This window comes from Megalobrama amblycephala, linkage group LG3 (genome assembly GCF_018812025.1).
Source record: "Megalobrama amblycephala isolate DHTTF-2021 linkage group LG3, ASM1881202v1, whole genome shotgun sequence".
Lineage (NCBI taxonomy): Eukaryota > Metazoa > Chordata > Actinopteri > Cypriniformes > Xenocyprididae > Megalobrama > Megalobrama amblycephala.
This window is the reverse complement of record NC_063046.1, coordinates 6,168,657-6,194,028: the sequence shown is the minus strand read 5'-3', so window position 1 is coordinate 6,194,028 and position 25,372 is coordinate 6,168,657. Positions and strand designations below refer to the sequence as shown.

The following is a 25,372-nucleotide window of genomic DNA, read 5'->3' as shown; positions in this document are numbered from 1 at the left end:
ACATCAGGATGCAGCTGCAGTGAACCATGTCTGAAGATCATTGCCACACATCACCGGTAAACTTAAACTCAAAATAGAAAGGAATATAAGTAACAGATACAACGTAACTAATTTGTGTGCACTCCAAATCAGTAACAATGTATATAAAGATGTGTTGCGAAATGTAAACACGCAAACCTAACAATAAAGAACCAATGAATATTGTTTGTTTCGTGTGTGTAGCGAAGGCTACCTTGAAGATGATAAAGACTGGTTTCGGATAGGTATAGCAGTGTACCAGGTGTGTCGGTCAGAACACGACAGAGAATGAAGTGTTAAACTTGAGCTGGTTTAATATAGCATTTATGTAAATGTACATCAGAGGGGGGAGCCAACCATTAGCATGACCCTAAACAATGCTTGCTTGAATTTGCAACAACTCCAGTTACAATGAAGAAGGCCACAGAGAGCCAGTTGGGCCTCCTGAGGTCGAATCCAAAGGAGTTAACAAGTTCTGAGGAAACAGGTTAGTAGCACTTGCAGTGGGCTGAGCGAGCAAGCAATAGTGGAGATGCTGGAGCATGAGAGGCACGTGTGGTTGAGTATATGTAGTCTTGATCAGATGGGAGTGTAACATATGAATTGTACTGATATTTGTTGTGGTTTGCCTGTAACAGACAAAGAGCAGCACTCTGATAACAGTAAACACAATTATAACAGCATTAGTATACAAACTTTTGACTCCTCCCCTCACATATGAACATAATAATGCATGAACATATAATATAATCACATACTGACCAGCATTAAATCACTTACATTAACTCACAATTACATCTTCCATCGTTTTATTATTATTATTATTATTTATCAACATGAATTATTATAACATTATGAACAGATCTCTGCACTCTGAATCATTCATTTACAAGGTTATGAACAAAATGCCTACCGCAAACAAAACATTGAATTCAGGCCTTTAAAAAAGTGATTGTGGAAAGAACTATATTAGCTGATAAATTTGCTCCTTTATTGCCAGCATTGTGAAACTGTGTAGCTTTGCTAACCACTGCTAAATAAAAACAGGCATTTTAGCTCTGAAATTATGAAGCCCATGTGGGAGTGCCTCATACATTCAAATACAAACTAAGCTCTCAAATCATGTTTAATTTTTGAATAGCTTGACTAAGAGGCAGACTACACATTTATTTTACTGGATGAGATATGTAACACAGGTTAGAATTCAGTTATATAAGAAACAAAGTAAATAATATAATTTTGAAATAATTATAATTCTAATAAAATGTTGAAAATATTAAACATAAAGCTGATTAAAGTCATTGCAGTGTGAAATAATGAAATAATAAATTGATAAAGTGACAAATTGCTTAAATGATATATTTAGTCTAAATTGAGACCGCGCGTGACGTCATCGAGACGAGACGCGGGAGCAATGAGAGATACACGCATTGCTGATCACGAGAGAGTGAGCAAAGATCAATCTGAGGCAAATATCAAAATAATCCTTTCTAATATTCAAATAATATGATTTATAATATGTTGTAGACCTGTTATCTAACTATATTGGGTTATTTTTAGAATGTTATTGTTGATATTGCCGCTGATGACTACTAATTGAGAACCCCTTGTAAAATCCGATGCGGGATGTTAAAAGTATATTAACCCAATGTTTATTGATGTCCTGAAGTGTTTTATGTGTGTAATAGTTTCTGAAGGAGTGTGAGATGTAATATAATATTCCATTTAAGCACTTTAATGATATATTGCACATGATGACATATTCTTATATATTCATATATATGTTTTATATATGTTGAATAGGAAAAAAAGGGTTTTTGAAAACTTTTTACATATAGATTGATGAATGTGTAGTGTATATTGTGCTTTTTCCAAAGGAAATATTTTGTAAATGCTTTTGAAACTTAAGATGCTGTTTGTATAAACAGGTCAGGTTTTTTCTGTGATTTCATTGAACACCGAGATGGCGAGCCTCCCAACCAACCTACGAGAGATGCAGACAGAGAAGTCCCGTGCACACCCCTGGATTGGTGCTTTCTGCTGATCAGGTGGAATCTATTTCATTGAGTACATTCCGATCTGTAGGATCTGTTTTTTTTCTTCCCTTCATCGACTATTGACTGTTGAAATACAGCCTTCATCTACACTTAGAGACTTTTTGCACACACCAACATTTTTTTCTCACTTTGGCTGACAAAGGAACATTCAGACTGTTATATTGTTTGAAGAGTTGAATTGTTTTCGAATTGTTCGAATTGTACTACTGTGATGTAATTTTCTTTCCTCATTTGTTTCAATTTGGGTTAATCTTTTCTATGAGTAAAATATAAAAGTGTTGAACAAAAAAACAAACTAATAACCCAAAGATAAGAAAAACTCTTACTAAACTAAAAGTAGTGAAACTGAATATCTATAAACTAAATTAGAAACTAAACAACTGAAACATAAACAATTACTATATAATAACTAGAAGCAAATAGTAAACAGAGCTCAAAGATATAAAAAACGGAAAAACAACAACAGGGCATTGAAAAGAAACAATCATTTCATTTGGTTTTATTTATTTTATTTAATTGTTATTGTGACTGTGTTACAATTGTTTTTATTATTTTTTGCTCAAACAAAATACAAAGACATTTCCAGTTATTATCTGTGTCCTTGTGTGTCCCGGTTACTTACCTTCCTGTAACGAACCTAATCACTGGTCCAGTATCAGGTGCTTAGAGCGACCTGTCCTTGTTACAGTAACTTCCATGTTACAGATAGGACAACACAGAATTATAATAGTGATTGTGTTTGCGTGTATAAATGCTAAAATGCATAAAAGAGGTTTAGAACCTGATCCCAGGTTCAGATGTCACAGGTAATTGAGACAATGTATTTTATTACCAGAGCAGTTTTAATCTTTGTATGTTTACTGATTCATCACCATGTACATAGCTGTGTTTACATTTTACATTAAACATGCCATTGTCTAGCAAACCTTTATTCTGCTCAGTGCCTGCAGACCGGTTTTGTTCCAGGATGTGTTACATCATAGGGGTTACTGCGCAAATAAGTCTTTTTACAAAGATCTTTTAATATTATCATAATATTAACTTTTATAAATGTCATTAACTGGTTTATATTCAATATGAATAACAATATCTAATAATTGTCTTAAATTCCTTGATCACAACAGAAATGCACTTGCTTTTCTATTATGCTGCATTCATAATGGTGAAGAGTAGGGGTTGTTAGACAATTCATAGCTGTGACGTCCGCATGTCTGTTGTACTCACTTGTGGTCACGCACAAGGTGCTCCACCTACAGCTTTTTGGTTCCCTTCCTGCTGTGAAAAGCAGTGCATCAACACACGTCTCATACACAGCCCCTGAAGACCAGGCTTCAGGCAAGTACACTGTTTTCTAGGCTTGTGACTTTGTGACTTTTCTGTTTCTGAACTTTTATTCCATTTCTGAACTGTTCCTATATCTGATGACTTTTTATTAGATTGTTTTTCAGATGTTTTAGGACTTTTTGCTTTTAGTTTAGCTTTTGCACAGCAACAAAGTTGCGTATGAATGTAAATTTATGTTTTGTTTTTCAAATTAGTATTAGTTTAGCATGTCCAGGCACTGCAGCTTTAATTGTATTTGACAGTAGCATCTCTTGATACTTTAAAAATCATATTCTTGCAATTTTCTATAGCACTTCTTTTGCATTTTCAAATGCATTATGCTGAATGTTTCCTCTCTGTGACATATGAGAACCTGTGGAGGCCATTTACAAGTAAAATGAGGGGGGAAAGTATATGAAAAACCAATTCCCTGAGCTCACCTATGTGCTTTCATTTCATGTTGTTCTTGGTCATTGGCAACCATACTGCTCTATTATTTTCCATTACTTCTTCCTTCCCCCTCTTTATGCTCTGATACTCTTTGACAGAATAAAAGGTGTGGAAATTTGCATTGTGTTCCTCTGTTCTGGGGTGAGGGAGCAGACTTGCCCTGATGGTGGAGAAGGGATTTTTCTTTTTTTTTGCTTTCACCGTGATCTCTGATTGTATTGGAGATATTAGATAATGGAAGACTTAAGACTAAAAGCAATCATGTAGCTCTTTGCTGTCTCTATTTAATGTGATGCGATTTAAATCCTCTCCGTCCGACTTGTATAAAGTTCAGAAACCTCTGTCTAGGCTTCTAAACATTTGCTTTCTCACAAAATATACAACTGACTCAGAATGGCTTGAAGCCTAAAAAAGTAAATACTTCATTTTAGATGATGTGAGCTATGTAAAAATGGGACAGATAACTATTTTTACTCTCGCACAGTTTTTGTGATGCTACAACCTCAAAACTAAATCCAATGTGGATTAATTAGCTTTTAGCACTGCTATCTGTTTTGTCATTCAAAGTGGGGCAGTGATTTTAAGTTTATAATCCAACGAGAATGTAAAATTATGTAAAAACCAGTCAGCTGTGGATGGGTAAGACATAGTCCACCATATGTTATCTAATGTCTGTGCTAGCAACAAGCAGACTTACAGTATAAATATCCTGATATTAACTGTGGTATGATAGGGTTTATGCCATAATAACTCAAAATAGTAATTCATCAGAACAGGTTTAAAAAGTGTCCTGTTTTATCTGACATGTTCAGGTTAAATTGAACTGGAAAACCCTCACAAATAATTAAATGTAATTTTACCAAAGTATAATAATGTTTATAAAACGGATAGTTCTGTTCCTTGATGTTGATTGGTCAATATCTGTGTTTTATTTACGATAAAGCATGGCTATGACTGCTTCAACTTTTGGCCACATCTATCAATGGCTGGTGGCTTTTACTGTCACAGACACGGCAGGCTCCAGCACCCTCCAATCACAGCGCACACCATCCCCAGAATACTAATCACCGTCACCTACACCTCATCAGCACGCTAATCACCAGCACTACTTAACACACTCTCACACACAGTCACATTGTCCGGTCTCGTTTGCATCTAAGGACTTACCTGAATGCTTACCTTAAGGACTCCTCTTGCTACTTACCTGTACTCCGTGTACCCAAGCTCCTCTCCTCGTCTTCGATCTGGTGTGAAGTGTTGTTTGAAGTCATCTACTCCATTCAGCAAGTATCATCCTCCATTGTCACTCTGCAATCACAAAAGGACAGTGTCATTCTCCATATCAGTCTTCAGTCACAAACTTGCATCTGTTTACTCACCTGTTGTCATCCATATACTCTGCTTGTGTTCAGTAAACTACCTGTTAACCTATCTTCTGTCTCCCGGCTGGTCCTATTGTAACATTTACCAGCTATAAATGTTTTTTTACCGGCCATGAAACTGTTAGGACACCAAAATTTTAGATACCAGTAAAAATTCACAATTCTCTATTCCAATTTCGATACCACTAGCCTAACTAATATAAATTTAAAACTTTATTAAAGACAAGTAACCGCAGGTATCAGGTAGAGACACTGAATAAATTTATCAAATGTAAAATAACACTGTATAAATTAAACTAATCCTTATTAAAGTTACAAAAGTTATTCAGTCAAGAGCAATGAATGTTTTTTTCTTTGTGCTTTGTTGTTTGATTAAAGGGATAGTTCACCCAAAAATGAAAATTTGATGTTTATCTGCTTACCCCCAGTACATCCAAGATGTAGGTGAATTTGTTTCTTCAGTCGAACGCAAATTATGATTTTTAACTGCAACCGCTGCCGTCTGTCAGTCAAATAATAGGAGTGATTGGGAACTTGAACAATAAGAGTCGAAAAAACTTCCATAGACAAATCCAAATTAAACCCTGCGGCTCGTGACGACACATTGATGTCCTAAGACACGAAACGATCGGTTTGTGTGAGAAAACGAACAGTATTTATATAATTTTTTACCTCTAATACACCACTATGTCCAACTCCGTTCAGCATCCTGTTAGTGAGGTCAAAAAACCCGCTTTGCTGACGGAAGTGATGTCTCGCCCATATACTTCAATGAGCGCGAGACATCACTTCCGTTGTCAGAGCGCGATCAGACCTCACTAACCGGAAGCTGAACGGAGTTGGACATAGTGGTGTATTAGAGGTAAAAAATTATATAAATACTGTTCGGTTTCTTGCACAAACCGATCGTTTCGTGTCTTAGGACATTAATGTGTCGTCACGAGCCGCAGGGTTTAATTTGGATTTGTCTATGGAAGTTTTTTCGACTCTTATTGTTCAAGTTCCCAATCACTCCTATTATTTGACTGACAGACGGCAGCGGTTGCAGTTAAAAATCATAATTTGCGTTCGACTGAAGAAAAAAAGTCACCTACATCTTGGATGCCCTGGGGGTAAGCAGATAAACATCAAATTTTCATTTTTGGGTGAACTATCCCTTTAACATTAAAAACACAGAAAGCAGCAGAAATATTAGGCTGCTGTCACTTTAAGACCTAATACACAGATCCAATGCACTGATACACAAACAGTTGATAGGCCCCACTGACTTGTATAGTATTTTTTTTTTTTTCTTTTTTTTTTCTATACTATGGACATCAAAGAGGCCCATCAACTGTTTGGTTACTTACATTCTTCATAATATCTTCTTTGGCGTTCAGCAGATAAAAAATAAATAAAATAAAACATCAGACGGAACAACTTGAGGGTGAGTAAATGATGAAAGATTTTTCATTTTTGGGTGAACTATCCCTTTAAGCCCAACTTAGTTTACTAGGATACTCGCTGAGACTGTGAATTTGTCCGTTGAAGCACAAGAAGACACGAAACAGAGCTCAATTCTGTATTCACGCAGATGCAGCTTTCTGGGCACGCACTTCGGATGTGTGCACAAAAACTTTCCACACACCGTGTGAGTAACGAATTGAGTTCTTTTGCATCGTCTTGCGCTTGTATATTTAAATTTCCAAGGCAACTCTTGTGACAATATCCTGAGCGTTGTTCACGTTTGTTTACATTTATGTTCTGCATTATTAGAATTCATAAATGTTACCGGCCAACTGGCGATTGACATAGTTTCTGCAAAGCGTGTCCAACTGCGTCAATACTATAGAAGTCAGTGGGGCCTATCAACTGTTTGTGTATCAGTATCAGTGCATTGGATCTGTGCATTAGGTCTTAAAGTGACAGCAGCCTAATATTTCAGTACTATAAACCATTACACCCCCTACAACAAGTTACGCTTCCAACAATGAAACAGACATTTGGGATGTCATCAGAGCCCCTCCCTCGGAATCGCTGATGGAAATCGCTGTGTCCCAATACTTCACTTAAAGATTGTTTTATTCAATGACATCCATGCTTGTTTCTTCGCAGGAGGCTTAACTTGTAGTAGGTGTACCTTGCAGGGGCATGGTTTGTAGTACTGCGGGACGCAGAAAGAAACTCTCTTTCGTACATTTGGCGCTTGGCAACACCCTTTGCAACATAAACAAACAATATACTGTCAAAACTGTTCCATGTATTATGCATTTCATCAAAAACGGTTTACTATTAATTTAATGAAGTATGAGTGACCCCTGCATCTCTGCGTCATTCATTCACTTTTAATTTTGAAGCCACACCCTTTCCCCATTAAAGAAATGTCAGGGACTATTTTTTTTAATATATATATATATATATATATAAGTAAGAGAGGCTGTGCTGTATTGTGAATTTACAAGTCACAGTCATGCTCTTCAGCCATGACTGTATACACAATACAGCACCGCTGCTCAGACCTTAATTATTGCTTACTTTATTAGTATTAAACTTAAAAAAATATAATATAATATAAATAAAAAAAATATATAAAAAAATATAAATATTACTGTACATGTAAAACACATGCCTTTATAAATAAATACATATTTATATTTATTTATTAGAAGCATATGTTGAAGACAAGCATTCTTATTTGTCTGTGGATTTTCCCATGTGTTTTTCCAGCTCAGTGAAATGATGATGACACATTCAGCTGTAAGTGTCCAGCCAGCCATGGTTGTGACCACTGATAACTTGAGGCAAAACCAGTGGACCAGCGGAGTGTGTGACTGCTGCGAAGACATGGGCATTTGTAAGTGTTTGATGAGAGAGAAAAAGGGAAATTATTGGAAGTATAATATAGAGTTAGGCATATGTTAGTATGTGAGAAATGATGAAAATCAGCTGTGTGATATTTGTGTTTGAGGATGTGTGCTTGCGTATGATCTGAATGCATAACAAATTCAAACTTTTGACATCTGTTTTCCTGTGGCAGGTTGCTGTGGTTTCTGGTGTACATACTGCCTCATGTGTAAGACCAGTGAGGATTTTGGAGAGTGTCTCTGTCTCCCCTTGCTGGAGATATGCTTTGGAGGCATGTTGCACCCCATTACTCTCGCCATGAGGAGCAGTATGAGAGAGAGGTACCACATTAAGGTAATTACTATGTAATTACTATTTATTAGTAGTATTTTACTATGTTGTATTACAGATTTGACAATTATTGCTATTTAAAATAAATTAATTTTCAACATCCATTATTCCAGTCTTCAGTGTTTTTGAGGAAACCATGATGCATTGTTTCGGTATTTGAATAAAACTACCACAGTGGTGTGAGTTTATTTGTTTACGAATTGGAAAAACATTGTAGTGCTTAAATAACAACTTTATATAACAACTGAATATAACTTGTTGTAGAACAAAACATGAAAGTCTTTTCTAGTAGTGTTCAAGTATTCTCTTCCAGTTTAGGAAATACAAAATGAATAGCTTTATATCATATTTAGATGTTGCATGGCTCAAATTTGTGTCCCATTTTATATGGTCTGATGTTTCACCCACCCTCCCCTTTTAGACTACTCAGTTTCACATCACTTTAGATTTAAAGTTATTTTCTCTCATTAAGGGTTCGATACAAAATGACTGCTGCGTGGTGACCTGTTGCCCTGTGTGCGTCTGGTGTCAGATGGCGAGAGAGCTGAAGGCTCGACGGCACTCCCTAGTGGTCATTAACCAAACCATCAACCCAGTACACCAGCAGCCACAAGCTTTTAACCAACCATCTCAAGCCGTGAATATGGGCTACCAGCCTCCACACGCCATAAATGCTGCATACTAATGACTTCAGTGCATATGTGCACATCTGTGCTTCTTTAACCTCAAGCTCCCCAAAGAGCAAAACCTGCTGTTTTGTTGAACATAGTGGGGTCAGAAAATCTGTTGAGTTCAATCTTTATACCTAACCTTCCAGTTTAAACTCTTCCAGTATTTTTTTTTTTTCTTAACAAAACAATATTTAATGACAACAATTTCTATGGCCTGGTTTCACAGACAGGGCTTAGAGTAAGCCAGGATTAGGCCTTAGTTCAGTTAGGGTATTTAAGTTTTAATAAACGTACCCTAGGAAAAAAAAAACAAAAAAACACTTTACTGGTGTGCATCTTGAGACAAAACAATGGCTCTGACATATTTTAAGATATGTCAGTGCAAGTTAAAAAACTCAAACATGCATTTTAGTCTTGGACTAACTTAAGCCTTGTCTGTGAAACAGGGGATATATATTTTTTTTAGCAATTTCCTCTATAGACAAATTGCCATATATATATATATATATATATACATATACATATATACATACAAACACGTGTGTGTGTGTGTGTTAGATGCTTTTGACAGTACTAATATATATAAAGCAAAGACTGGGTGTACACCTGTTTAAGTAAATATATATATATATAATATAAATATATTGCCTATATTGTAGCCAAAACAAAATATGTAACTGCAGCAACAAGCAAATCCTTGTGACCACACAAGTGTTAAGGAATAGTGACAGTCCCACATATTTCTAAGGAAACTCTATAAACAGAAAGCTTTTCTTTTTTGCTCTCTGAAAAGCCTCCTGTGGACTGGTGTTGAAAATTAGCATGTGTGCTAAAACACTTAAGCAAGTGGTTCGTTCCAATGTAACTGTGATATCCATGTCAAATAAAAATGTAATAATAATAATAATAAATCTAACCTTCTCGGAAATGAAGATTATATTAAATTGGTCAAAGGTATTGTTTCCGATATTGTTAATGATAATAGCATGGTTTCCTGGACAAGTAAATGGAAATTCTTTAAATACAAACTTCGCCAGTTATCTACTTCATATAGTAAACAGCTAAACTGTAATGTCAGGATGGCATGTATAAATGTGGCGATACAAGCGTTACTCCATTTCTGTTATTTACAACTGTGCAACATGTAGCAGCATTAACGCACTCTGTGTTGACTCCCCATCTACCGTATATACTCATTAGCTACGCATATCACAACAGTTACAAGTTGCTCTATACATTACTGTATATAACCAGATTCTCAAACTGTCATTACATCTTCCCCTGTTTTCAAATATTGTTCTGCATTAAAATGTGAGCATTCCACAACAATACTAATAAACATAATAAACAAACAGCTTTCAGTGTCTTCTTCTTTTAAACATCTTATTAAAACAATTAAATCTTCTTTAGAATCATGAGTGACTATCTAGGGATTCCGGGTAGACTACAGGACACCCACATAGATGCTGAGAGTTATTCTGCCTCATGTAGTAATCTATGTACTAACTACAAAGTCTTTCAAATATCCAGGCTGTTTAACAACTCTTCCTCTGGATGTAACAACTTTTTTTGTTGTTATTCTGGAATGTCTTGCTCTACGTTTTGATCTTGATTACTTGGATGTTGTTCAGCTTGTGTCTGTTCTTCATCCACACCTCTCTCTTTGTCGAACTCATATTGGTGTGAAGATGGGTTGCAGAAACGGAGATGCTTTCTGTTTCTTCTCAAGTCTCCATTCTCTGTGCGAATTATGTTAGATCTCTGAGTTGTGTTTTTACAAACAACTGTAGCTGTCTGGTTCCAGCTTTTCTAGTTGTCCGTTTTGACTGTAATAAGGTCTCCAGGTTTGAGTTCAAGCAACGGTCGACAACCATGACGTCTGTCACAATAAAGCTTGTAGTTAGATTTTGCCATATTGTCTGTTACTTTCACCTTTGAGAAATCAGAACACTCAGGTTTCTTTTCCAGGACAGGAACCGGTGTTCCCAGCTGGCGTCCAAGCATCAACTGCGCAGGGCTGTAGCCTGTGCCCTGGATGGGTGTAGCTCTGTAAGCTAGAAGAGCTAGAAAAGGATCCTCTTACCTGAGAATGTGCTTTGCGATTCTCACGGCCCTTTCATCCTCACCATTTGACTGTGGAAAATACGGGCTCATGGTGATGTGGTGAAACCCGTAAGCTTTTGCAAAATCCTGAAACTGTTGACGAACGAATTGCAGACCATTGTCCGTAACAAGTGTATCAGGACAACCCCATCTAGTGAACATGTTGCTCAATCTCAATGCCACTGTCTTTCCTGACATATCTGGAAGATAGGCAATGTCAATGAATCTAGAAAAATAGTCAACCACTACAAGGTAGTTTCTTTTGTTGACTTCACAAATGTCAGCTGCAATTTTCACTTGACGATCCCCATGTGACCATCATGAAGTTTCTTCTAGATCTCAGCTCTCATGACACTTGGAATAACGATCCTGTCACTATAAATCAGAAGATCATGACACACAGACAACATATCTTTCACCATCCCTGTCTAAGGTACTTCATCACCACCTGCAACTCGGAATCAGTCTTTGTGCTTTCTATGACCTCGTTCAGCATGACATTGGCCAGGCAGCTCTAGTGGACTCCTCCAGGGCCGTAATGTCATCTGTACGCTCCACTGAATCCAGATGTGGTGTCGAAGATGAATGTCTAGAAAAAGTATCAGCAATAACCAGTAATTTCCCTGGTACATATTCAGCCTTGGCATTGAACCTCATCAGTCGAATCAAGAGTCGCTGGCATCTCAGAGGAACCATGTCAATTTCCTTGCTGTTGATGAGCGGAATCAATGACTTATGGTCCGTGTGAATTACAAAACTGTCCAGACCGTACAAGTACTTGGAAAATCTTTCACAAGCCTATACCACACTGAAACATTCCTTTTCAATCTGTACGTGTTTTGTTTTGGTTTTGGTTAAGGTACGTGAACAGTAAGCTACAGGTCTCAAACATCCATCATGCTGCTGAAAGAGAACTCCTCCTAGTCCATAACTGCTAGCGTCCACACTTACAATGGTTGGTTTGTTCACATCAAAAAAAGGAAAGAACTAGTGCTTCAGTCATGAGCTGTTTAACTCTTTTGAGCGCTTGTTCCTGTGCATGACTCCAAGTCCAGACTGTGTCCCTTTTAGGAGATCATTAAATGGAAGGGTTATCTCAGCCAAACCAGGTAGGTATCGACCTAGATAATGAACCATTCCCAAGATCCTCTTTACTTCTGTCACGTTCTGTGGAGGTTGAATATTCATAATGGCCACAACCTTTTCTTATCTGATCTGACTCCACGAGCATCAATGATATGGCCAAGAAACTGTATCTGTGTTTGTCTCAACAGACATTTGTCATCACTGAGTTTCAATCCCGCATCAGAAAGTGTCTTCAAGACCCTCCGTAGACGACAATTGTGAACCTCTGTGGCGTTTCCCCATAGATGATTATGTCATCCATGTACGCTGCTGTACCTTCATGGTCTCTTAAGAGGTTATTCATCTCTCTTTGGAATATCTCCAGCGCACTTGAGATTCCGAAAGGAAGTCTATGAAAGAAATACCTCCCAAATGGTGTTATAAATGTCATGAATTTAGCACTCTCTCTCTCTCCATTGGAATTTGCAAAATCCACTCGCTGCATCCAGTAGCGGAAACTCCTTATTGGCTCAGACACCTCAAGAGGGTGTGACACCTTCACCCCTTAAAATCAATGATCACCAGATCAAATTCTCTTCCTTTTCTCTTTTACTGACAAATGCTGATGTCAAGATGAAGCTGTAGGCCTACTAGAAGCTTCTAAGGAACCCCAAGCTTGTGCCAGGCTTTGGCCTAGACCTTCCATTCACCAAAGTTCCTCTGACTCCTGTTTCTGTTTCATCAAGACAATATCAGCAAAGATTCAACGGGAGCCTCCACAAATTGCATCAGGACAGTTTTAATTCAAATGGGCGAGTATCAAACTTAGTCTCATTATTCGATACATTGAGTATCCTTACCCCTTTTAAAGAAGGGCCTGTTAAAACTAAACTGATGGTTTGCTCAAGGCTGTTGATCTGCTGAATTTCAATCAATGCTGTAACTTCGTGCTTCCTGTACTCTGCTTTAGCTTTCTCTTTCCCTTGGTAAACTGTATGCATGTATATGTGTGAATGTTAGAGTAGTTAAGTGTTTAGTCTAGTTAATAAAGTCTTGTTCATGTCACACTGGAACAATACAGCTTTAACATATTAATATGACATGTCCAAAATTTCTGTTTACGATCAGGAGTATGCACAACATAATCTGTGTCACTCAGTTTTTTAGATACCACATATGGACCAGCAAAACGAGCAGACAGAGCAGAACCAGAAACTGGCAATGATCCAAGACTTCATCTCCAGGTTTGATTACAAGAGTGACAGACTTTATATCGAAGTGTTTTTTCATGTTCTTTTGCGCTCCAGCCTAAGATTCTTTTGCGAACGTACAGGCATTATGTAGGCACTCCCTGAATCGGCTAACATAATCCAGTATATTTTCCTTGGGTGCTACATCCTCACCCAGCATTCCCTCTTTTAACCCCCAGGGGTCTGAGGATTTTTGGGGCCCTGGAGAAGTTTTGACATGCCCTGACATTTGTGCTTTTTTCAGTTGTTCATAAACATATTAATGGAAAAAGTGTCATTACACTGTATTCAGCACAAACTAGGCTACAATAATATGTGAGAAACATGTATGTACATGTTTGTGTTTTTGAATGAATAATGTTTATGCATGGTTATTGAAAAAACAAAAAACTTAAGTCACTGAAATAAGGCCAAAAAATATATATTAAATCTTTGTTCATAAGACTTCTGGGTATTGGAGGTTGTAGACTAGAGTTTTTGCTTCAGAATGAAGTAAAAATTATCCTTCCTACTCCTTCATATAAAACAATAGAGAGATTTAAATTTTCTAAGACACTTTTGGTCAAGAAACACAGTATGCATGGAGGCGTGAATCCTCATGTATAATGGGTGATTCTCACCTGAGAAGACAAAAGAATTGAATAATAATGACCTGAAATGACTTGCATATTAATGAGGCCTTTCAGTCAGGTAGGCTGTGAAAAAACCCTCTGTGATCATGCTGATAACAGGATTAAAGTCCACTCAGGACAAAAAAATAAAAAACATGATTTTTGTGATCTCATGCATGCACGTATTATTGCACATGATATGAAGAAAATTTTGTATAGGCCTATGTTAAATTACACTACCAGTCAAAAGATTGAACACATTGCCATTATAATGTTTTTAAAATAAGTCTCAAGTCTCTAACCAAATAATGGTTTTCTACTTTAATATACTTTAAAATATAATGTATTTCTGTGATGCAAAGCGTCTGAACATTCCTACCTCTAGGGCATTTCATATAGGCTACTATATTTGTTATATTATAGAGCCTAAATGTTGATGTGCAGTTGACAAACTATACATCATTAAAAAGATCTAAGACTCAAGCTCCACATTTTGACTCTTAAAATCTTATATTGACCATAATTTCTTAATATGCTTAAAAGCATACACATTTGGAGAAATATTGATGGATTCTCATATGTTTATATCAATTTTCTATACAGAGTAGTAATATTTATTATTCTATATTTATTGTCATCATTATGAGCGCTGGATGCTGTGTTTTTAATTCATACTTGAGCCGGAGGGCGCTCTGCCCCTTTTGTCCACAAATGCCTCAGTAAAAGAAGAGGCATGTCATGTGACAATCAAGGAAATTACAGAGGCAAGAGATCGCTAAATATGGCTATTCAAAACACTTTTGAAGACAATAAATACACGATTGAGATGATGAATGCATGTATTGACTGAATTTGCGTCTGAATAGCGCTGGCTCCGTGGGTGTGGCCGCATTAGCGGATAATGAGCTGAATCACGGATTTCTGACATGGCTCTCTTTTCATACAGATTACATAAACACAGAAGGTTTGTTTTCGATTTAACTTATATGTTTTAAAACCTGACATCTTAACGTTTTTTTAGACATAAGTGTAATTTTTTTGTCATTAGTATTCACCAAGTTACAGTTCATTTTCTGAGAACTATCAGATTGGACTTCGTTCAGAGGGAGACGAGAGATCACGCATCATGTTAGTTTTCTTTATTTTACAAAAAGTACAACATTTTGTTTTTACTCTGAGTGTACACAAATGAAAGAAGATATTCCACAGATTAAAATGGTGTATAACTCTTAATTGTATGTGCAACATTGACAGAGTATTTTGAGTCTCTTTCACAATGATAAGAAAAAAAACCACGGTGGTATCGCCGGCGATACCGTCAGACCTCAGAGTGTTAAAATTTTGAGTGGACCATGCACTGTATACCCAAACACTAGATCTGCGGGACTAAAACCAAGGGATTCTTGAACAGTTTCACGAATGCCAAATAAAACTAACGGGACCCCTTCATCCTACTCTCTACCGGAGCTTAGGCAGTATTTGCGCAGCATCGATTTCAGCATTTGGTGAAACCGCTCAATTGCCCCTTGACTTTCGGGATGATATGCGCTAGAAACTCTGTGCGTTATACCCAAAGATTTTAACACCTGTCTGAACAGTTTGGAGAGAAAATTCGTTCCTTGATCCATCTGTACAATTTTTGGCAGTACAAATGTGGAAAAGAATTTGATCAGTGACTTTACAATAACTGCAGAAGTAATTTTTCTCAACGATATTGCTTCGGGGAATCGGGTTGCAGAGCACATGATTGTTAACAAAAATTGATTTCCTGATTTTGTCTTTGGGAAAGGGCCGACGCAGTCCAAAATAACATGCTCGAAAGGCTCACCAATTACAGGAATGGGGACCAATGGAGCAGGTGGAATCTTTTGATTTGGTTTTCCCGTTACCTGACATACATGACAGGTGCGACAGTAGTGACATACATCTTTTTTCAAGCCAGGTCAAAAGAAATGCTTCAAGAAACGATTATATGTTTTTTGTAATTCCTAGATGACCTGACAGATAATGATCGTGAGCCAAATTTAACACTTGCTGTCTGTAAGCAGTGGGCAACACAATTTGACAGGTAACTTCCCACTCATTATCCATCCCTGCGACAGGGCTCCACTTACCTAACAGTAATCCGTCATCTAATACATACTCAGCTTTGATGTTTTTTACAGATTTTGGGTGTTCAGCAGCAGAGAAGCACTTTGCCAAAGAAGGATCGTCTCGCTGTGCTGCGATCATCCGTTCGGTACTGTCGGTAACAGGTACTGTCACCAACTCTGAATCTTTCACAACATTATCAAGCTGTTTATCATTTTTCACAACTTCAAAACATTGGACCTCAGGCAGAGAGCTTTCCTCAGTAAAAAGCGGCAACATGAATGAGTCATTTAGTGAAACTGGATTAAATGAATGAAAACAAATTACATTATGAAATAGATTCAATCATAACTAAGCAAATACTGTATTTAATTCATAATAGCTTTGAAAACCTGACAGTGTGTTAGTGTTAGACCTAACCGTTTCAACACTTCAACCCTAGTGCATTTTCAAATGGTTAAAGGAAGTCAGTTTTCTTTCAGTTAGAGAAAGTCACAGGTTTGTTTCCTGTTTCTGTTTATTTATGAAGCAAGATTAAAATGACAAGACATTGACCAATGTGCTGCACAATCATAGTTAAATAAAATTATAAAAATAGCACCAAAAATAGCCACCTAAACATAAGTCTGTTGTGAGCGCAAACCTCACAAGAATCGAAAATGGGTTACTTTCTTATAGACTTGAGTGATATCGTCTCTCGAGCTGTCGCGATCTTTCTTGGCGCTCTGTGGCGTGACAGATCTGTAGCGCTTTAGTTCATGTAGAGGGCATGTGAACTGATCATCTCTTCCGCTTTAGTAGTTACATTATGAAATAAACACAAATAAACATCCCAATGTATGATAAAAGATACAGTACAACATATCGAAATTCGTATCATGTCTCATATGTAATCACTCAATCAGTGTTTCAACTGCGGAAAGGCGTCAGTAAAACAGTAGCGTCATTTAGCTTTAAGCACTGGCGCCGTACCCCTTCAGGAGGATGACACTGGTTTGGACCATCCTATTTGTTATTTTTCACGGAAATTTAACAAACATCAGATCAATTACTCCACGATAGAGAAGGAAGCCTTAGGACTTCTGTTAGCATTGCAATTCTTTGAAGTTTATGTTGGTTCATCTGCTTTACCTGTGACTGTATACACTGACCATAACCCATTAGTTTTCCTGTTGAGAATGTACAACCATAACCAACGACTCATGCGTTGGTCATTGATTGTACAAAACTATAACTTAACCATAAAACATAAAAAAAGGTTCTGAAAATGTCATTGCATATGCATTGTCTAGAGTTTAAGCCTGTTATTTTTTTCATAAGTTTGTGATTTAAAAAGTTTTAGGGGGGCTGCGTGTGCGTCATGTGCATGTATATGTGGTAGTCTTGTCTTGTGTGTTCCAGATCCCATTGGTCCATTAGCCTGTCACTCTGATGACGTCCCTGGTTCACGCTGCCAGTCATCTTTCAACACCCCGGTTAAAACCCCATATCTCCTCCTCGTTTCCAGCTGTTTTGCTCAGTTCGCATTTACTTTTTGGTTGTTTGCTTGTGAATGGTTTATTGCGCTGTTTTTGTCCTGATATTGTTCATTGTATATTGTATGTGTGTTTATTACTTGTTTGAAGAGTCCTTTGTTGATTTTGTTTGTTGATTCAGCACCCTAGCAACCACCCAAAAGAATTCCATTGGCTAAAGTTGAGAGTTATATCTGTAGATCAGTAGAGAGGTGGCCTCCCGAGCTACTGATTCCATAGACTGACATTATGAAAGGCCCAGATGGATATCTTTGGAGCACAGTGTTATAGAGACATGGGGGTGGGCTCATTTTACTCTGGCAACCAATCAGTCTTGCAGGGTCATCGTGAAGCTATCGAGCCACGCCTTAGCAACCATTGCTGAGCACCATAGCAACCCAAAACCAAAGAGGGATATTTTCAAATTCATATGTTATAGAGGCATTAGGGTTGGTTTATATCATTTATACTCACAAGCAGCCTTTGGAGTATCATCAATGGCGGCTACAAAGTCACTCCCTAGCAACCAAACATAGTAGGCTACTATGAGGCTAAAGTGTATGATGGAGGAAAAATAAAATCAAATATAAGTAGTTAAATTTTATTTGAACTACACTTTTAAAAAAATGCTGGGTTAAAAAGAACCCAAGTTGGGTTGAAAATGGACAAACCCAGCAATTGGGTTGTTTTAACCCAGCGGTTGGGTTAATTGTTTGCCTAACCTGCCTTGGCAGTTTTATTTGACTCAACTATTGTTTAAAAATGACTATATGGCTGGCTTAAAATGAACCCAAAATAGGTTGGAAATTAAAAATCAGACACATAATTACTAGAGGCAACAATAATAATCAAAAGGTGTACATTTATTAATAAGCAATTTAGTAAATGTTTATTGTTTATTATTTATTATCTTATTAATAAATGTTCATTTATTAAACATATTAATAAATGTTAATTTCCAGCATATTTTGGGTTCATTTTAAGCAAGCAATACAGTAATTTTTATAAAATGGTTGACTTAAATAAAACTACCCAGCATGTTTGGCAAACATTTAAAGCTGCAGTAGGGAGTTTTTAGAAAACGTTGACTTAGCCTGAAAATTTGAACAAGCACAACTCACAGGTCACTCCCCCTTGCTCTCTGCTGCGCTACAGCCCTCCCTCCACAGCTCCTCCCCCATCACAACGGAGCCTGCCGTGAACGCGCAGGCTAGTAAGGCGGATAAACAGTTATGGCACATTCACTGGTACGGACGAAACTATGGCCTGCCCATACTTTGACTACAAACTTGGTCCTCAAAACATTACGTATTTTGCAATACATGTAATGTAACTATATGATGTTGCACTATTTCTGTATAAGTAATAAATAGCTAGTAAGATAATATAACGGTAACTAACGTTACAGTATGCAAGTAATTATTCTATCGATATGTAATGCTAAATAAGGTTTGCTAGTACATTTTTTCAGCAACATGACAAGCCAGTGAATTAGCAGGTTTCAATAGTTGCTTTGCACAGTGCATGACATTTTATCTGTATGTTATGTGGCTAGAGTTTTGACACCGAGTCAATGGGCTCCGACGAGGAATTCACACCCACAGTGACTTCGAGGAGTCGTATATAACCAAACATTAAATTTATTCTTTTAATAAATACATTTAATTCTGTGCATCTATATTCATACACTTCTATCTACTTTTTTCAGACATATTTGTCATTAACAAATAAATACATAAATAAAAATCCACACTAAATTGGGAACAAGTAAACATTGGATTTGTGACTTGTTTATAAAAATTAAAATGTAGCTTAAAATGGTTATCATTTGTTTATTGAAAGTTCTGATGAGTAATTACCTTTTAAGATGCAGTTGATGCACTATGTTTTAGGGATACCATTTTAGGGATCTTATACCATTTTTTTTTTTTTTTTTTTTTTTTTTTTTGCATATGTAAAGTGGTTTCTGTATGCATTCTAGATTATTAATAATGGTCATGTTCATGGCTCTCCTGACCTTCTCCTGAAAATTTAGCTATGATTTCCAGTTGCTGCTTCACCTCTTCAGTTTCTTTCTAAATTTTATTCAGCACCTTATTTGTCTCATAAATGTTATTCTGAATATTACAGATCCTGGACTGATAATCACCCAGCCAGCACAGCTATGTGGGGCCCAAATGGGCTTGACCTGTCCTATCCACCTGGGGCCCAGCCAGTTTTGTCCTCAGTTTCCATGTATACTCCACATGGACTAGCTCAGATGAAATGAACACTACTCAGTGTGCACACTACAGGCTGTTAAATGTAACACTGAAACATTGAAGTTAATGAGATAATTAAGTGATGACTGAGCATTATTGAAGATAGCTGATGAGAACAAGCAGAATCACTGAAAGAAAGAGGAACAAGAAGAACAAAAAAAGAGACTTTGACTTTTAAGGTCTCTTTATTACAAAATGTAGTTACTCAAATATAAATTTGCAAGCCTTCACCAGAGTCAACTTCACAAATACATTGATTAACTTCCCATTTATATTTGAACATCTGCAGATCATTTATTTACTCACAATAACTATACTTTATACTAATACAGGATTTTATTAATCCCTTCAATATTGAAATAGCATCAGTTGATCCCTCATTGTTCAATTTACTTTTTCTTGACAACCATATAGCCATCTTTGCTTGCCCAAATAAGAAGTTTAATAAAACATGACTCCTCATTTTACTTCTGCTGTACTTTGGCCCAAAAATTAACCTTGCAGGTACAAATATTTCCCCCAAGGTTTGACACCATTCTTCCATTTTATAAAATAATGGCTGTAATATCACACAATTAAAAAAAATAAATGGAAGCCAGTTTCTTGTACTCCACAAAAAGGACAGCTCTCCTCAACCTGTGGATCGGAACTAGTAAGGCATATGCAAAATCAATTTAAGACAAACTCAGTAAGGTTAAGATTAACAATTAGCAACAGCCTTTAGCATGAGGTGCCCCACTAATCACAACATTATCACATCTTCATTGTACTATAATCTTTAAACCTAATATGTTACTTTATATCTTATGAATTGAGTAATTGTAAGTAAAAATAAAAGTAGATCTGAATAACTACATTTAGTACATGACCAATTAAACTAAAAGCCCCTCAAAAAGTTGAAGTAACTCAAATCATTCGAAGAAAGCAATTTAACAAACGGCATAAAAGTGATCCACTAAAAGTGCATACATGTGTAACTAAGAGACTATCATTGCACTATTGCTTTTCAAATTAAGCATGCAGCTTATAGTCTTGACCCATCCCTGACCTAACCACTGGCTCTGCTTTCACCAAAACTACAACTACAGAAAACCCCATAAATCAAAACAATAACAGATCCCTCCTATAATAATCGTGTGGGATAAATACACAAAAATACACAAAATAACTCTCCTTTACTCTCCTTGTACAATCTGTAGCAAAGAATGCTAGGAAAAAGATTTCTGTTTGTACGATTAATTGTGTCCTGCTTGTGTTGAAATGTCAAAAAGTTGTTGTTAAAGATGAAGAATATTGAGTATATTCTGAGTATATTGAAACTGATCAATATAATTATTATGTACTTTAAATATGTTGATTGAAATGTAATAAAATATTAAGCATATCTTAAACATAATTTGTTTGTGCAATGCAAATGCAAAAGAATACATGTACATTTTAGGAAAAATTAACTGTTGGATTTTTAGCCATTAAATTTGGTATATGTCCAAATCAAGCAATCATTTAAATATTTTTGTGTATGTTTACTCATGTTGTGTCGAAAGTTGTTTTTGCAGTACTTGAACTTTGGACTCAATTTTGGGCCATGCAATGTGAACCAATCACTCTTTTACAATCACTTTTTTGTTACACATCACAATGTTGCTTGCAATGAAGGTACAATTAATGGAAAGTGAGCAATGCAACAAAATAATGTCTAGACACGTGATGCACAGTGCTTCATTAATTATAATTTGCAAGAGCACATTGTTCTAGTATCCAGTTCATCTGATGGTCTGCACATAGGGGACTTAATAACTCTAAGAAATTAAATATTTGCTCATATTAAACAAATCTACAAATCTATCATTCATGTAACACTTTTATAAGATGTGAGACACTTTAGACCAAACGATGAGAGGAACATTACACACGAGCAGAACAAAAGTAGGTCTACTGTGTGTTTAGTAACATTTTAAACAATTTAAAACATGAAAACAGAAAAAAAAGCAATGAAAAGGCCAAAGCCTAATGCATGTTCACATAGGAAAACAATGGAAAAAAACTGTGGGTCGACACAAAAACACTTTTGAATTGCTGCTTATATACACACAGCAGTAGGCCATCTAAATTTTCCCAAAGTTATCTGTCAAAAAGTTTGTATCAGTTGTTTGTAGGTGAATATCCATTTCATCCAGCTCTGTTACACTATCGGTTATTATGGGACAATACATTGATTCTGTATTCATGGTGCAATGATTCTGGATCGATTCTGAGCTTAGTTTTAACAGCAGATGGCACTATAGGCTAGTTTTAACCACACATTCAAATGTCCCCAAAGAAGAGTGCTGAAGAGCGTTCAGCTGAGTCATGTAAGTGGTTAAATATACACCTTGGCTCAGAATGCTTTTATGATGCGAGATTAATGTAAACACAGCCCACTGTAGACATCCTTGTAATTCACTTCAACCATTTTCGAACTTTATGAATGATTATTTTAGGTTTAAGTGGTGTGTGTAAAGGAACTGGAAGCAAGCAGAGTACAGGTGTTTCTAAAGCACGCAGTGCCATCTGCTGTTAAAAACTAAGCTTCATTTCGATTTGAGAGAGAATGACGATGCTTTTGAAAATATTAGAATCGCTCCAGATTATTTTTATCGCAAATCGAGATTCAACGTATTGTCCCAGCCCTATTGGTTATTCTGAGCGAATCACTACAGATGATGGAGTGAGAGTGCGGTCTGAACGAATGCAAATCGATTCAGACTGTATTGCAAACGCGTCTGGCCAATTTACAGGAGAGAAAGAACCGACTTACAAGAATGAATATTTAATTAATGATTGGTATCACTGATTCAGTCAATGTTAATATAATTAAACTGTAAGGAAATTGTAAAATGTGACCCTGGAGCACAAAACCAGTCATAAGTCACATGGGTATATTTGTAGCAATAGCCCTGTATGGGTCACTGTAGCACTGTATGGGTCAAAATTACTGATTTTCCTTTTATGCCAACAATCATTAGGATATTAAGTTAAGATCATGTTCCATGAAAATATTTTGTAAATTTCTTACCATAAATATATCAAAAAATATTTTTTGTGAGTGGATATGCATTGATAAGGACATTTGGACAACTTTAAAGGTGATTTTCTCAATATTTAGATTTTTTTGCACCCTCAGATTCCAACTCAAATAGTTGTATCTCGGCTAAATATTGTCTAACAAACCATACATCAACCAAACCATACATTATTTATTCAGCTTTCATATGATGTATAAATATCAATAAAAAAAAACAACAACTTATGACTGGTTTTGTGGTCAAGGGTTACAAATGAAAATATTGAATTTACAACAACAATTTGTTGCATTTCATTCATAAGAAATTCTACTGAATCTTCTTATAAACATTAGAAGGGAGTTCTTCCGCCTTTCTAACAACCTCTTTTGCATTCTTATAGTTAACTTTAGCTGATATCTTAATGGCATCAAGCACAGAATCAGCTTCTTCTGCTGATTTGTATCCAGTGATTCCTCCTCCAATCGCTCCTGCAACAGCTGCAGCTCCTAATATGACACCTGCAGCGATTCCTATACCAGCTGCTGCTCCGATGCCTGCTCCTGCTGCAACTCCTGCCTCCACTGCTCCTGCTCCTGCTGCAGCTCCTGTTACTATCCCTGCCTCCACCGCTACTGTTCCCACTCCTGCTGCTCCTGCTGCTACTACTGCAGATGCTCCTGCTGTTGTTCCTGTTGCTGTTGCTGCCATTGCTGCTTTATCTGCTAATGTGCTTACAACAGTTGCAGTTGTGGCCATTGCTTTGAATGCTTTCGTCAATTTAGCCGCTCTGAGTAAAGCCACGACAGATCCCACTGCAACACCGATTCCCATAAAAGCACCAATCAGTGTCCCTGTAGTCACTCCTGCAAACCTAATGAGATATTTTTTATAAATAATCTTCTTCGCTGCCTCTCGCTTCTCTTCTGGACACAAATTAATTGTGTCCATACTATGCATCTCCTCTTGAATGTCTTCCTCTACATGTGGCATCAGCTCATTGGTGTAGCAGCCATTCTTTTTCACCATCATGTCGATGGTGTCCATCAGTTTTTTCATGTGGACCTTGTTGCTCTTGTACCCTAAGTGACAGTCATTCCAGTGTTTATTGTCAATGACATGACAGCGACCTCCACATTTATCAACAAGCTCCTGTAGTTTTGGACTCTTCTTCACATATTTTTCAATAGTTTGACCATCTAGTTCTTCACCATGAGTGAATAAAATCACTGCATGTTTAAAGGCATCCTCTCCACAGCACTCAACAATTTTATCCAGAATCTCCATTTCTTGTCTTGTGTACCTTTCAACTTTTAGAACGATGACTAGGGCATCAACAGCTGGAGCACATTCAATAATGGATTTAATGATCTGAGATTTTATGAATTCCTCATCAAGACGTGTGTCAAAGAATCCAGGTGTGTCAATAACTGTGACTAATCTTCCACGAACCATCTCAACTCCTGTTTGACATCCAGCTGTTACAGATTCAGGTGAAGATTCAGTTGTGAATCTTTCTTTATTGAGAAAAGTATTTCCACTGCTGCTTTTTCCATCTCCTGTTTTTCCAAGGAGAAAAATCTTTCTTGCAGGTTTAGACTCTATTTGAAAAAGACACTCTGGTAAGTGAATAGTGTTCTGAATACTGATAAAATAAATAAATAAATAAAAACTATAACATGTTAACACATATTAAACAGATTTGATTGTAGTCTTATTTTATTAACACTGTTCTTACCTCTCCTTATTCGTGTACATTGTTGAGATGAATATCTGCAATGTCAGAAATAATATTCAAGACATTATTGTTTTCTAAATTGCTTAGACACTAAAATCCAGTCAAATATCATAGAAAGCATAATACAATTTGTATTATGAAAAAAAAAATCTCAAAACTATAAACACTATTTCGATTTATACAGGTTGCAAACACAAATTCAGCATTCTGCTCACTGGGGTGTGCATCTCCTTTAAAGTGATTTAAAGGAGGTTTCTTGATTTATGTCATTGAATGACTGAAACATGCATTGTCTGTAGACAAAAAAAAAAAAAAAAATGATACAAATAAACTGAATTGTGAATCATTTGAAACTGAAGTCTGAATTATCTTTTAAGTTTTAGTTTAGTTTTGAAGAGACTGGCTGTTTCTCAATATGCGTTCTTCAGTGATCTTGCGTCCTTGTGTTCTTGCTCTACGTCATCATCAACCGTCGAAGTTCAGTTTCAATACTCAAGAACGCAAGAAGAGAGGACGCATGAAAGTACCCAGATGTGTTCTTGATATCGAGGATACATCGAATGCAAACTTGAGAGAATCCAAAGAATATACACTAACAAAAAGGGACACTTAAAGGATTAGTT

At 36.6% G+C, this 25,372-nt stretch overlaps 2 protein-coding genes across 4 annotated transcripts; one reads left to right on the top strand and one right to left on the bottom strand.

Annotated features, from left to right (window-relative positions):
* Positions 1–3,268: 3,268 nt before the first annotated feature.
* Positions 3,269–10,429, top strand: LOC125264368 (cornifelin homolog). 3 transcript variants are annotated; one of them, XM_048183632.1, is made up of 4 exons: positions 3,269–3,410; positions 7,937–8,063; positions 8,247–8,407; positions 8,877–10,429. In XM_048183632.1, the coding sequence occupies exons 2-4, from the start codon at positions 7,946–7,948 to the stop codon at positions 9,087–9,089; spliced, it is 492 nt and encodes a 163-aa protein (XP_048039589.1). In that variant the 5' UTR covers positions 3,269–3,410; positions 7,937–7,945; the 3' UTR covers positions 9,090–10,429. The 3 variants fall into 3 exon arrangements, with proteins under 3 accessions (XP_048039589.1, XP_048039590.1, XP_048039588.1); XM_048183633.1 differs by lacking the exon at positions 3,269–3,410 and adding an exon at positions 3,431–5,131; XM_048183631.1 differs by lacking the exon at positions 3,269–3,410 and adding an exon at positions 6,506–6,860.
* A 12,814-nt stretch (positions 10,430–23,243) lies between these two features.
* Positions 23,244–24,769, bottom strand: LOC125264024 (GTPase IMAP family member 7-like). The gene is made up of 2 exons (XM_048183273.1): positions 24,750–24,769; positions 23,244–24,656 (listed from the first exon to the last, which is right to left on the bottom strand). Exons 1-2 carry the CDS (start codon positions 24,767–24,769, stop codon positions 23,342–23,344), a joined length of 1,335 nt encoding a protein of 444 aa, XP_048039230.1. The 3' UTR covers positions 23,244–23,341.
* Positions 24,770–25,372: the final 603 nt, after the last annotated feature.

What these genes read in the sequence shown, in the direction of transcription:
- LOC125264368 (XM_048183631.1), top strand. Translation starts at nt 6,804, where the DNA reads ATGCAGCTTTCTGGGCACGCACTTCGGATGTGTGCACAAAAACTTTCC. An exon ending in AAAAACTTTCCACACACCGT is followed by an intron (nt 6,861 to 7,936) that starts GTGAGTAACGAA and finishes GTGTTTTTCCAG; the next exon opens with CTCAGTGAAATGATGATGAC. An exon ending in GAGAGAGGTACCACATTAAG is followed by an intron (nt 8,408 to 8,876) that starts GTAATTACTATG and finishes TCTCTCATTAAG; the next exon opens with GGTTCGATACAAAATGACTG.
- LOC125264024 (XM_048183273.1), bottom strand. Translation starts at nt 24,769, where the DNA reads ATGTACACGAATAAGGAGAG. An exon ending in ATGTACACGAATAAGGAGAG is followed by an intron (nt 24,657 to 24,749) that starts GTAAGAACAGTG and finishes TTATTTTATCAG; the next exon opens with TATTCAGAACACTATTCACT.